The sequence below is a fragment of the Colletotrichum navitas genome (genome assembly GCF_030913465.1).
Source record: "Colletotrichum navitas strain CBS 125086 chromosome Unknown LY79scaffold_1, whole genome shotgun sequence".
Lineage (NCBI taxonomy): Eukaryota > Fungi > Ascomycota > Sordariomycetes > Glomerellales > Glomerellaceae > Colletotrichum > Colletotrichum navitas.
The window spans coordinates 894760-907715 of NW_026850547.1; the positions used below are offsets into that span (position 1 = coordinate 894760).

Below are 12956 nucleotides of genomic sequence, written 5' to 3' on the forward strand. Positions count from 1 at the left end.
CATGTCCCGAAGCAGGGCGGTATTTTTGTTCTTGGGGCAATCGTTGGCGTGATCGGCTGGAAAATGTCCCACAGTCCAGGGCCCGGACCCGTCACAACCGGGGTCTGGATCAATGGGAGATGGGGCAAGCATTATTGGCATTCATGCTGAAGCATGAAAAAAAAAAAAAAAAAAAAAAAAGGGAAAATGCGCGCAGAACCAGCGAAGAAGGGCCCCGCCCCCCGGTTCTTTCCCTTGAAATGGGGCTCGTTTCTCGAAGCTCAAGTTTTCCACTCACAAGGCTCCAACAACAACAGCAACTCCACCTGCTTGCCAGTCTCCATCACCGTACATCGGAGCCAGCAGGCGCCGATATTGCAGGTCGAGAAGGACCATGGGTGCTGTAAAGAGGAATGGCCACCAGACGCTCCGTGCGCGCATCCTCCTGAGCCCCGCCCGCCTTTCCAGCGCGCCGTTTTAGACTTCTTTTTTTATATTTTATTTTTATTTTTTATCCTTTGGGGACACGGATTACCTAGCCTCGTTGGCCCCGCCAGGTCGAGGCCTCGGTTTCAAGTCTGAGAGTGCGCAACTTCGAATACGTACACGCATACGGGCCTTCACATTTTCCTACCACCTCGCCACCTTCCAGCTCCCCCCCCCCCCCGATCGACCTGACGGCTGAAACCCGACTGAACATGGTCGCGACATGTCGATATAGCTCCCCAGCCATTAACATCCCGTCTTTCATCCCACCGAGCTTCGGGATCTTCCAAGCGGGCTGCACTGCACTGCCCCGACGATCCAAGCAGCATCGGACGGAACGCAACGTCGCGCGACGGACAACGCGGCGGCGCAGCTGTCGAGCTCTCAACGCATTCGAGGGTGGCAGCCAATGCTGCTAGGCGCCGAGCACTGAACCTCGGGCATTGGGCGTCGAGCAGTGAGTGTCGAATAGTGAGTGTCGAATAGTGAGTGTCGAGCAGTGAGTGTCGAGCAGTGAGTGTCGAGCAGTGAGTGTCGAGCAGTGAGCGTCGAGCAGTGAGTGTCGAACAGTGAGTGTCGAGCATTGGGCCCTAAACTCCTAAATGAGCATCAAGACGCCTCCGTATACAATGACTTTTTTCCCGTCGCATCGTCAGCCACATGATCACTCGGCGATGCCGGGAAAGTCAAAGGACAACCTCGACGACGACGGGCCCGCCAGTGCGACTTCCCCCGAGATATAACCCGGAACTGTGGCACCCCCAAACATTGTGTTACCGCGGCGTTCCCTAGCTTGTCTCCATCTGTCACAAACCGACGGCGGGAAACGACGATCCCCAACCAAGACACATTTTGTTTCCGCGCAACGTGCTCGCCTAGCTGGAACCCCATTGACCGTTTTTTTATCTTGCATTATCACTTAAAATAGGAGATTAGCGTACCGTTGTTTGAGTCGCTGTGTGTGTGGAGTGCCAGAAAGTCCGGTACGCGTCGAATTGGCTTCCCAGAAAAACGAGGAACAGACATCTCGCTCAACCATCGATTGCGATTCTGGGCCCCGGTGAAGCAGTAGATCGCTGCACAGGCAAGGCCTCTCCTGGCAGGGCCCAGCCGTCGGGATCATCAAGAGCTGGCACGAACACACCACGAAGTACACCCGCACAGCTGGTACCCCTGCCCTATATCAGCCACATTTAAGCTGCCCCCCCCCCCAAGCTTCTGCTGCGACCCATGGCCCGCAATATCGCAGCCAACGACCCCTGGTACCTGAGGTGTTGAGGAGCTCGTCGCGCGGCACGATTCCCACACCACTGCACTCAGTGCGTTTGACATGACGTTTTGAAACCACCACCCCTGCCCACCCCCCCAAGCGACATCATCTCGCCTTTGACGACGCGAATCGTTGTCCCCCATAGCAGCCGTCTGTTAAGCTGACGATGCCCACAGCGAACAGTCCCAGCAGCAGCTCCCGACAAGCCCCAGCAAAGGCCCCCTCCGGGCTGGTACCATGCACAAGCGTGCATCATTACCCTCATTTCTGAAACTGGCTTAACATCTCGTGTCCCGTATAAGCTTATTCACCTACTGTGCTTGGCAGGCAACATTGGGGACTTCGTGTTAGCGGCGTACAATGGGCGCCCCCCCCATGCCCGCCGCAGCTCTGCCCTGCTGGAGTCGCACTCGGGGAGGCTTGAAGCAATTCATAACGGGAAGCCTCCTCTGGTTCCGACACCTCTCCCTTTCCTCCCTTTCTCAAGCTCTCTGGGAGAGTGATTTGCAGTAAACGCGCTCGACGGCCCTCTCATCTGTGATATATATTTTTTTGTATTCTTGTTCTTCTTCGGTATCCTTGGATCCGGGGTTCTCTTGGTGTGACTACTATCTGCTTTATTCCGTAAACAACAGAGCTGGCTCATATACCCACGTGCTGGAACACACACTATTTTCACAATGGCTCCCATGGCTAGACCACAGGCCATCTTCCAGAAGCCTTCGGGATCTGCCGTGTAAGTTCACCCCCTTCTGGGAAACACAATCTTGGACGAGAGGCCTGACCATGCCTCCCTCTCTTTCAGATCATCACACGACAATGACAACCTCGCTCGCGTGATCGTCGGCCGCGGAGAGAAGACGAAGGAGTTTCGGGTCGACAAGCGGAAGCTCAGCAACGCCGCCCCCTTCTTCGAGAACAAGCTGGACGCCAAACCGGCCGGCATCGTCAAGGTGTCGTCCAACCAGACGCCGGTGCCCGTATGGCTGCCGCAGCAAAAGTCGACCATCCACCTCCCGGACGAGTCGGCCTCCATGTTCGAGCTCTTCGTCGTCTGGCTCCACCAGCCCGACGGCTTCCGACGACACCTCGACGACAAGATCACCCTCGTCAGCGACTCCCCGGGCGCTCCCTGCCAGCGTTTGCACTGGGCGCTAGTCCGCCTGCACATCTTCGCCGCCGGGCTCGGCATGCACCACCTGCAGGACCTGGCCATGGACGGTCTGCAGGACGTTTACCTGCGCTGCGACTGGGACGTCACCCCGCGGTTCGTCCAGTTCGTGTACGAGCAGTGCGACGCCGAGACGTCGATTCGGCTCCGGCGGTGGACGGTGGCCATGGTCGCCTGGTCCATCGCTGGGGGGCCCTCGTCGATGAGGGAGGAGGGCGGGCTCGAGCGGTTCCGGGAAATGTTTGAGCGGTTCCCCGACTTCGCCGACGAGTACACGTCGCACCTGCGCAAGATGAAGTCGAGCAAGCTCGACACGCGCATCAAGAACCCGCAGCTGCGGATCCCGGCCAACAAGCTCCGCAACGAGGAGAGGCAGTTCGGCTTCAGGCAATGCTCGTTCCACAGCCACCGCGCGGCCGTCGGCGAGCGCAGGTGCCCCCACACCACGGCCAGCAGGGAGCTAGATAACTTCCTCCTGGTGCCGCTGGTCATGGAGCTCGCACCGACGCCGAGCCGCCACCACCACCACGACGGCCGCGACGCGCCGCAGCTGCTGCACCACATGAGAATGGCTCACGCAGGACAGGTATTCTGAGTGAGTTGAGGTGTCGTCGACCTTTTGTTTTCTTCTTCTTTCTTTTACCGGTGGGGGAATATGCCCACCTAGTTCGGCCAACATAACCACCAAACACCAAAAAAAAAAAAAAAAAAAAAAAAAGCGAAGCATCCACAACCACACCAACAACCGAAATCTCCCCGGATTCTATTTTCATTCTTTTTTTTTTTTCTTCTGGCTCGTACTTCGGCTGCCCTTCTCGTCTCAGAGGTCCTCTGACACGGTCCTCCTGGGGATGGGGCATCCGGTGGCCATGAAGACGCCGAAGCCGTCGTCGGACTTGGACGCCTGGCGGAACGCGACGCGGCTCCGGCCGGCGTTGGCCAGCTCGAAGACGAAGCTGCCGCCGCCGTCGCACCGGCCGAGGTGGATGGCTTGCGTGCCCGGCCGGACCTGGAAGGCGCCGAGGAGATTCGTCTTTTGCTGGACGGCGTCGTCGTCATCGCCCGGGACGCGGAACACGCGCATCGTGGGGCCGCCCTCGCGCTGGATCAGCTCCCAGCTCTCGGCGTCCTCGGGCATGGCGAAGAGGAGCCTGCAGTCGGTCGGTTCCCGGTCCTGGACGCCGCGAAAGGTGACGAGCTGCGCGACCCTGTTCGCTTTGTTTCCTACAACACGTCTTTTCAGCACTCCATTTCATTTGTCAAAGGGAAAAAAAAAGGGGAGAGAGGGATAGGGATAGATAGAGATAGAAGGGAAAGGGTAGGCAGGCAAGCTGCCGAGGGTTTGCGTATGCGCGAGTCCTTACCAGAGGCGTCAATGTCTTGGTTGACGTAGAAGAAGGCGGACGGGTCCTCTTGCTCAAAGGGTTGATCCTGCAGGAGCCAGGCCAGGGCGGCCGGGGCCTGGATGGCGGAGCAGTCGGTCCTGGACAGTTGCCGTTCGTCAGAGGGCACGGCGGCGGCCGACGCGGCGAGGGATAGGAGGACATGGATGATGACGAAGCTCAGACGAGCCATTCTTTCTCTTTCTTTCTTTCTTCTTTGTTTTTGTTCTTCTTCGATATTGTATATAGTTCAGATACCCCCAGGGGAGGATGGCCGGTTATTGTCGCTGCCCGCCCCCCAAATACAACGCTAAGACATCCGGTTGTTGTCGGAACACCTCGACTTGCGTCTTTTCTCTCTTATACAAAGCGATGATGACGCCGTGATGGCTTCCCCTTTTTCCCGACAAGAGCTGCTGTTGGAGTCCTAGATAGGTAGGACGGGAAGGTCTCGCAGCGAGAGAGTGGGGGGGTATTAAGATGGGGACCCGACGCTGTATGTAGCACGGAAGCACGAGACTGGGGTTTCCTTCGGCGTCGTCGGTAAGCGAGGCGAACAGGAGGGGACGGAGACGGAGACGGAGACGAAGGCGAGAGGAGGGGAAAATAAGAGGCAAATAGTTAAAAAGGTGGGTGCGGTTCCTCACGATAATATACCATTCTCTTTTTTGGTTGGGGGGGGAGTGTTGGTTTAGAAGGAATAAGGAACGGTAAGCAAAGCCGGGCGAAGAAGGACCTTTGGTCTGACCTTGAATGAGACGCCCGGTGCGCGCGGGCGCGCATATGTGTGTGTGTGTGGTGTGTTGTAACTTTGTGTATGCGTGTGTGTGTGTGTGGTACGGTACGAGAGCGGACGATAGAATACAATAATACAAGTGAGAGAGAGAGAGAACGAAGGGCCCCCCTCCCCTCCTTGCTGCGCTGGGGAAGCGTCGTTCGGTACAGCTAGCTAGCTCTTCAGCTCTCAGCTGGTGTGTGTCGGGTACCTAACCCACCTAGGTCGTAAGTAGGTCTAGGTGTTCTGCGTGCATATGTGAGTTGGGCGTGTGGCCTGTGACACCCGGTTGATACCGCTTTGGCCTTTAGGCGGGCTGACCTCTCTTGGAAGGGGGGGGGGGGAGCACCAATACCCTCTCCCCCTACGAGATCCCTTGGGGAGGCCTGCTGCTTACCTTACCTCACCTTACCTAGATCCTGTTTTCCTTGTTTGTTCTTCTTGTCTTGGACCATTTCGGGGTTGCTTAGCCCTTTGGTTCTACGGCCCCCTTGCTGGTGCCCAAAGGGAATCCCCCCGAAAACAAAAATTCAAAAGCCAAGGTTTGTTGCCGTGCCGAAGCGGCGTCTGGTAGCCCGATGAGGTGGAGAGACTCGGACCGTGGAGCTCTCTCTCACTCACCCTCTTGCAAGCAGACAGTTGGAGATAGGGTTGGGGTAGGCGGGCACCTGGCAGGTAGCTAAGGGGACTATTGTTTCTTTCCACCGGGGTACGTGGCCCGGGCTGAATGCTTTAGGGGGCCTTGGGTCGTGAGCTTTCTCGGGTCCTGTTGTTTCCTCCATCTTGTCCATCGTCCCATCTCACATGCCCACAGGCTACACGGCACACTACCTAGTAACCCCCTCCCCTCATTTGGTCTAGGCATGAGGTCCGGGGTCCCGTGCCGGTGATTTGCTGCGCGTCTAGCTCGGTTTTGGATTCTACATATTTATTTATTTTGGGTTCCTCCTTGGGTTTTGGTTTCGGTTTTGCTGTACGAAGATGAGCCATGACAGACCGGGTCTACCGCAGTTTCGATCCGGGAGCACAAAAAAGGTTCGACATGACTGGGGAGAAACTGATTCTCACCGGTAAGGATACTCGGCGGCGGTGCGTCTTCGGATCCCACAGGCAAAATTGGGGGAGGAGACACAGGAAGACAGGCTCAGCCCTGGGGACGCCCCGTGTCTCTCTTCGGTGCGCAGCCTCTGCCGTACGCACCCCGGCTTGACGGGCGCAAGAGAAGAGGAGAAGGATAAGAAGAAGGGGTGGCAGATCTACTCGAACCAAACGGGATGCTGCTAAATTGGGTGTGCGACTTGGCTTTTGCCGGGTTTTCCCCTTAGCTCGGCATCGACATCGTCATGATGGGGGACCCCCGACTGCTCCTCGGAGGGGACGGACGGCATCGACTGACACCCGCGTAAAGGCACTCCGTCTGGTTTGGTGTCGGCGCCCCGCCGCGCCATCTTGTTGTCATCTAGTGCCGGAAACCAACCTTTGCGTTCTCCCGGTATTGCTTCCCTCCTCTTCGTCTTAGAGGTCCAATGAAAAGGAAACGCGGTCGAGGCGGCGGCGGCGGCAGCGGCGGCCAAGTCGGAGACCGGTCTCACGATCGAGGTTCTTCCCCCTATTCCCACGGTCTTAGCGGGACAAAAAAAAAAAAAAAAGAGCAGAGGCAGAAGAAAAGGAAGAAGGGACCGCAACGCCCCCCCTGCACATTGCGCAACGCGGACTTGCTTCTCGGATGTTGCGGAGCGACTTTGAATAATAGCCCTCGGGGAAGGGCCCAGACCACTCTCATCTCTCCCCAAAGGAGAAATGAGCTCTTGTGCTCTCATAGGGCTAGTTGAGACAATCGGGCGTAGCGCAAACGGGGGGGGGGGGGACCAAGAAGGCGAACCCTTCTCTCTCATCCCGCCCTCCCCTCCCCCCCCCCCCCCCCTATGATGCAGGACCGCTCGGATCATCTAAAATAAGCCTTGGTGTTGTTTTATTTTCGTATCGTCTTCTGGCCCCCCCGTCCGTCCGCCGGCCTTCGCCGAGGGAAGAAAGAGAGATGAGATCAGGGACCGAAGGCAACGATGTCTCCCATCTCCAGAAGGCGCCGTGTGGTCGAGAGAAAGGGTGGGGGGGGGGGGGGGGGCACTACAAACTCGGCCGGCTCCCTCGGGATCCGATACCTACCTACTATACCAACGCTTGCGGCGAAAGAGGGAGAGGAGGGGGACTAAGACTTCCCCGTTCTATCCATCTACCTCACGTCTTACGTCGACATTTGTCTCATCCTCCTCCCCGCTCCTCTCCAAAGTGCCGGCTCTGGATTCCCCATCACCGGGGGGCGCAGAGACGTAGGTTGGACGACGGATCCGAACAAGCGTGACGCAGCCGGTCTGACGATCGGTCCGCGCCCAGTCGCGCTGCTGCGCTGTGCTGCAAGGGGCGACAGAAGACAGAGACAATCCGTCCCCTTTCCCCGCCAAATATCAGTGTCAATGTCAGTGTCAAACGTCAATACGAATGAATGTGCAGGTTCAGTTCGCTCTTGGGAGTCTCTCCCCCTCCCTGGCTCCCCTTCTCCCCACCAAAGCCGGGCGAAAGGGAGCCTGCTACGTAGTGGCTGAGGAACCCTCCCCCCCCCCCCCCCCTTCTCCGGGCCCCCGGAAGGAGGAACGGCCCAACCTGATATGCTGCCAAGTCCCATTGGCCCGGCCCCGGAGGATCGAAGGCACGCATTCGTACATCGCTGGCACCAATCGAGAGCGACCCTCCCCCACCTCAAAGGATTGAACCCGCTGGAGGTATTCTTCCTACCACTATGAGAGATCAGCGCTGTCAGAATACGGCCACTTCGCTAACCCTGTAGATTTCAAGTCTGGGGGGGAAGGGCGCTCGGACAGGACACAGGGGGAGGAGGGGCCTCTTGGTCCCAGCGTGCCCGTGGAACAGCTAAACAATATTTTTTGCCCAGCGAGACAATACGATACCATGAAGGACCCGACGACCAAATGAACAAAAACACGCACACACGCACGGATTGACTAATATACCTCCCCCCCATCGGGTCCTGAAATAATCAACATACCACAATCATTTGCACATTGCAAGGACCGACGCCGGCGTGCGTGTCCGGTAGCCGTGGGCCGCGGGTCTCGCCCCGTCTCGTGGCGGCGGCGGCGGCGTCCCGGCCTCGAAGCTTAAACCACGCCCCCCGGTGCCATTGCCCTTTCGAGACGTTCAGGGCAGGTGGGAGGGGGAAATTTTTATCTCATTTCATTCCAATTTCTGTAGGGGAAATCGCCCATGATGTCGGGAAAAGAGCAGGCGAGAAATAACGGGACCTTGAGCTCTGGAACTGATATCGGGCCGCCCGGTTTCCCGAACCGCCGTGAAATCCCACCGCAATTCCTGGCGGTTTTCCTTCCACCTCCGCCCGGCCACCGTCCCGCACCGAGCCAGAGATTGGGGGGGAGAACCTTTACCTCATCGGGAGCTGAACGCGCCACATGAGCCTGCTAAACGAACCAGGTACAAATCCCGTCGGCGGAGGGGGAGGGAGAGAGAGACTAAAAAAAAACTAGAATGAAAATTAATTTAGAAAGAGGCGTGAACCACGTGGGATATTAAGATGAGCCGCAGCCCCGGACTGATACGATGGCTACGACAAGAAAGGGTAAATACGATCCGGAGATCAGCGGGGGTCCGATTCGTTCCTGAGCTGACATACCATCTTAAGACACACACACACACACACACACCATCCTCTCCCCTCAAGAGACGAGACCCCGTTGCTCCGATGATTGTCAAAGCAAAAAAAAAAAAAAAAAAAACCACATCGTCGGAATGACATCTCGGCCGAGTTGCGGGCATGCGAGAGAGAGAGAGAGAGAGAGAGAGAGAGAGAGAGAGAGAGAGAGATGCTCCCCCCCCGGCCTCACCTCATCACGCGGCGTGACCATCGACTCAAAACGACCTCGGACTTTCGCCCCAGCCGGCTTTCCTCATATGAGCATCACCCCTCCCAATCTGCGTCTTCCGTCCCCCCCCCCAATCACATTACATTCCCCAAGTTCATCTCTACCCCACGTCCAGCATCTGCTCGAAGCTCGAGGCGGCACCTTAGACAACGCAGACCGAGTCCTTTTTTTTCTTTTTTTTTCTTTCTTCGTGACTCCTCCACAGAGTATATCTCGGGAACGAACTCGAGGCGGACGCTGACCGTCTCTGACGATGCACTTGTCTGATCTGACCCCCCTCCTCCCTTGCCTCTCTCCTCCGGGCTTTGATATGCACCCCATCGGCTGCTCGCGTCCGACGTGGCCGTCCTCGTCTTACGTTACGTAACGCAACGCCAGCCGTCCGTCGCCGCGTCCCGCGCCTTCGCTCCTCGCCGTGATAGGTCCAGCCTCCCTTACTTGGCCGCTGCCCCCCCCCCCTCCCCGCGTCGAATCACTATATGCAAAGACTAGCGAATTGGCGCGTGTCGGACGCGGTTCAGACGCGGTTCGTCGTCACCAGAAGGATTTTCCCTCATGCTTTCTCGCGTGTCGGGCGAAGCCACATGTGCGTCAGTCAGCTCTCATGGGAGGACGGCACGACGCGACGAAACCAGACATTTGGCGGCAAGGACCCGCGTCGACTGACGTCAAGTGCGTCTCACGGAAGAGCAGTTGTGCCGAAACGCGAATTTTTCCAAGAGTCATATCCATTCGTCTAAAAAGCGATAGTCCTGTCTTCTGCTTCACACCGATGGTTCCCTCTCTCCTACGTTCTGTCCCATTCAAGTCCCCTCTCTTCAAAGAGCTTTTTCAATCAATGTCCCGGAACCCCAGTCAGGGCCCGGTCGCCGGTAGATACATAATATATCAGACCTTCTCGTCGAATGTCGTTTCATCATCTCCGTCGTCATGGTTCTCGTAGCAAGAAGCCGGGCTGCGACGAATCGACAGCCATGAAAAAGGGCAACAAAGGAAATATCGTCCATTTCGCACACCATAGCGGGTATTAGTCCTCCAAGCTGGGAGTGTCTCCTCCTCTCGATATGTGAAGCAAATGTGTTCGAAAGAAGTGAAGCAAGGAAAACAATGTCGGGGATCGTCATCAAAGCGTGCTGTCGTCTATGTACCAGTCGAGGGGCATGTCCTTGCGGGTGTCAAGCCACGTGGGTATCGGGCAGGTGACTTGCATGAACTCATAAGTCGTGAGACAATAATGGGCGTAGCAGCATGTACAAAGAGAATAAAAAGAAAGGCATTCACTGAAACGGGGATTCGGATCGGCGTCGGTTGGTGTCACGGCGTCTCAAGTCCCGAAGACGTTCGTCAATGTAGGCCAATCGGTCAGCCAGGTTGCGGGGAGGGGCCGAGCCGCCGTCACCCGACTGTTGAACTGTCGCAAAGGGTCGGATGGTACCGTGATCAAACCCCTCTGGCTGCGTGAACCGGTTTGGAAAAGAAAAGCTGGTGTTGGACCCGGGAAAGGGCGATCCCAGTCTTTGAGGCGGCGCATTGGGCGGGGCCAAGAACGGATCGGATGAATCCGACAGCTGGGATCGGGAGGAGGGTATCCGCATGGGTGCCGTAAAGAGCCCAGCGAGATTTGTCCGAGGCACGAAGAGGTCATCGCGCGAATGGTTGTCTGTCGAGCTAAACTCAACATCTGGTTCAAGTGGTGTCTTGGGTAGGGCTTCAGAGGGCATGGGCTCGGTCCAAAGATCGGAGACAAGACTGGGCCGCTTCGTCTTTCTTGGCTCATGCGAGCCCTGTCTGGGTCTCCCGACGCGCTTCTGCGTATTGGACCGGCTTCTCGTCAGGCGCGCCGGCGACTGGAGAGTGCGTCTGCGGCCGAGGCTCTGATTCTGCCTTTGCGGCATCGAGGACGCGGCAGCAGCCAACGCGCCAGTCGAGCTGGGCCCATAGCTCTTGGCCATGAACGGCGACCCGAGCCGCGGGCGTTCGCCCAGAGGAATGTCCAGCTTGTCGGCCTCTACTGGTAGTAGTAGAGGGAACGGTTCCGTCATGGGCTCCTGGGCAAGTTCGGGGCTCGACTTTGTGAGCTGTGCCAGAGGACCTTGAGGCTGCATAGCTTCTGAAGTGCTAAGGGTGAGGGACATGGACATGTCATGCGCCGCGAAGACGGAAGGGGACCGGGCCGGAGTGGACCTGCGGTTCCAGAACCTTGCCGCCGTCCTGCCGAAAGGCGTCGGGCTGTTGGCGAGAAACTGGGATGTCCGGGCCGACGACGAAGCCGCTTTCAACTTACACAGCTCCCTCAGGTGCGCTCGGGTGGCCGCACAAGTATGTGGCCACTGGAGAAAGGTGCAAGCCTCGACGGTTGGCGTGTTGCTCCCGCTCTTTGGGTTCAGCGACTTTCTTCCGCCTTTGGGACCTCGCCAACTCCTCTTCGCTTCCCTTGCCACACGGAGGCACACGCCGTGGGGAGGGATGCAGCTTTTGCCGGTGCGGAATGGCGTGACCTTGGGGTCTTGCAGATACGTGAGATAGGTAGCCCAGAGATGATCGCTCATAGCCTTTGTCCAAGGAGCCTTCCGCCTCCTCGACTTAGGCTTGGGTGGAGGAGGGTCGGCAGGCTCATCAAAACTGTCAAAGAACGATTGCTTAACGTGGTCCGATGCGTCAGTCTCGGGACTGATGCACTCCAGATCATCAGACGTTAGGGAGAAGCGGCTGAAGATAGACGCGCTGGTTTGGGTGGACCGTGCAGTGGATGGCCGGCTGGACTCGAACTCCGGCGTTGACTCGCCGCTACTGAAGGCAGAGTCGATGGACCAGTCGGGATAGCGTTGAGGCGAAAGCGAAGGCGCGGCGCCGGGTGCTGGCGTTCTGGGTGGAGAAAAACGTCTGCCGCGAAGCTTCTGAAACCCAAGGCCATCCAGGTCCCCGAGGTTGTGGATGACTGGGTATGTCATGCTGGAGATCTGCTTGTTTGCGCCAGAGGACTCTGGCTCTTCGATGCTGGGGATTGGCACATCGGCAGCAGCGACCGACGCGAGAAACTGGGAGGTAGGGGCGGCGAGGTTGGATGCGACGCGTCTTTTCAATCTCAGCCGAGGACGCGGCGGAGAGGGTGGCTGCAGCTCCTCATTCGTGGCAAAAGGCTCCGGCGTTTTGGGGTTCTGCTGATCCAGATCGTGGAAGCGGAAGCCTTTTGGCAGAGTCGCCGCTCCGGAATGTTGAGGGTTCATCTTGTCGGGCAACAAGAAGGCCTTGGGAATGCGATTGCCTCCTCTTCAAGATTCCAATCGTAACGCAGTTCCGCACTTGGGGGTCAGAGGACGGTGATTTGCTCAAGGACAAAGGCGACGCGATCCTTTCACTCGTCTCTTGCGGTGACAAGTGTGAGACAGGCAGGAATTCTGTCCCTCCAGATGATTGGGAAAGTAACGCTCGTAGGGTCTCCAAGCCTCAAAGACTCCGACCGAAGCCAATGCCGATCTTGCGAGAGGTGTGCGCGGAGGTTTTAGCGTGAGGCGCAAAATGCCCAATATGTAGAAGAAATAATAATAACAACAAGTCTTGGATTTGGTCGGCTACGGCTGAGGCAACTTGCGACGTTTGGTATGATGCGCCCAATCTGATGCGAATCGGGTACGCGGCGGGCTTGGCTGGGTTCGAGAACCGTCCGGTTACTCCACAGCGCTTCCGTTAAGACAATAGTCGAATGGATACAGAAAAAGAAACCGGCGGTGTCGTCTGTGCCGTATTCGTCGGTTCGTTTCAGGGGTCGTAAATAGGTTCGTGGATAGGGTCGTAGATATCGGGAGAGGGGTCGTGAGCGCAATACCGGGGGAATGACCAAGGAAAAGGGTCGTCGCGAAGAGCCAGGGGTCGGACAAACAAAAGATGTCGATATTTTTGCTGGTGGTGGATGGCTCGTGAAGACGGTATTGTTGGA

The 12956-nt window shown here is 57.4% G+C and overlaps 5 protein-coding genes across 5 annotated transcripts; 2 read left to right on the forward strand and 3 right to left on the reverse strand.

The window, feature by feature from the left end:
- Positions 1-2415: 2415 nt before the first annotated feature.
- On the forward strand, positions 2416-3501 carry LY79DRAFT_504131 (uncharacterized protein; the record flags this gene model as incomplete). Its single annotated transcript, XM_060553480.1, has 2 exons — positions 2416-2471; positions 2541-3501. 2 exons carry the CDS (start codon positions 2416-2418, stop codon positions 3499-3501), a joined length of 1017 nt encoding a protein of 338 aa, XP_060420688.1.
- Positions 3502-3613: 112 nt separating this feature from the next.
- LY79DRAFT_10350 (uncharacterized protein) lies at positions 3614-4695 on the reverse strand. The gene is made up of 2 exons (XM_060550644.1): positions 4271-4695; positions 3614-4130 (listed from the first exon to the last, which is right to left on the reverse strand). The coding sequence occupies exons 1-2, from the start codon at positions 4479-4481 to the stop codon at positions 3727-3729; spliced, it is 615 nt and encodes a 204-aa protein (XP_060420689.1). The 5' UTR covers positions 4482-4695; the 3' UTR covers positions 3614-3726.
- Positions 4696-6308: 1613 nt separating this feature from the next.
- LY79DRAFT_10357 (uncharacterized protein) lies at positions 6309-6917 on the reverse strand. Its single transcript, XM_060550645.1, has one exon. It carries the CDS (start codon positions 6881-6883, stop codon positions 6344-6346), a length of 540 nt encoding a protein of 179 aa, XP_060420690.1. The 5' UTR covers positions 6884-6917; the 3' UTR covers positions 6309-6343.
- Positions 6918-8261: 1344 nt separating this feature from the next.
- Positions 8262-8639, forward strand: LY79DRAFT_10439 (uncharacterized protein). Its single transcript, XM_060550652.1, has one exon. The coding sequence runs from the start codon at positions 8346-8348 to the stop codon at positions 8550-8552; it is 207 nt and encodes a 68-aa protein (XP_060420691.1). The 5' UTR covers positions 8262-8345; the 3' UTR covers positions 8553-8639.
- Positions 8640-10129: 1490 nt separating this feature from the next.
- On the reverse strand, positions 10130-12588 carry LY79DRAFT_10432 (uncharacterized protein). The gene has a single exon (XM_060550651.1). The coding sequence runs from the start codon at positions 12244-12246 to the stop codon at positions 10297-10299; it is 1950 nt and encodes a 649-aa protein (XP_060420692.1). The 5' UTR covers positions 12247-12588; the 3' UTR covers positions 10130-10296.
- Between the last annotated feature and the right edge of the window lie 368 nt (positions 12589-12956).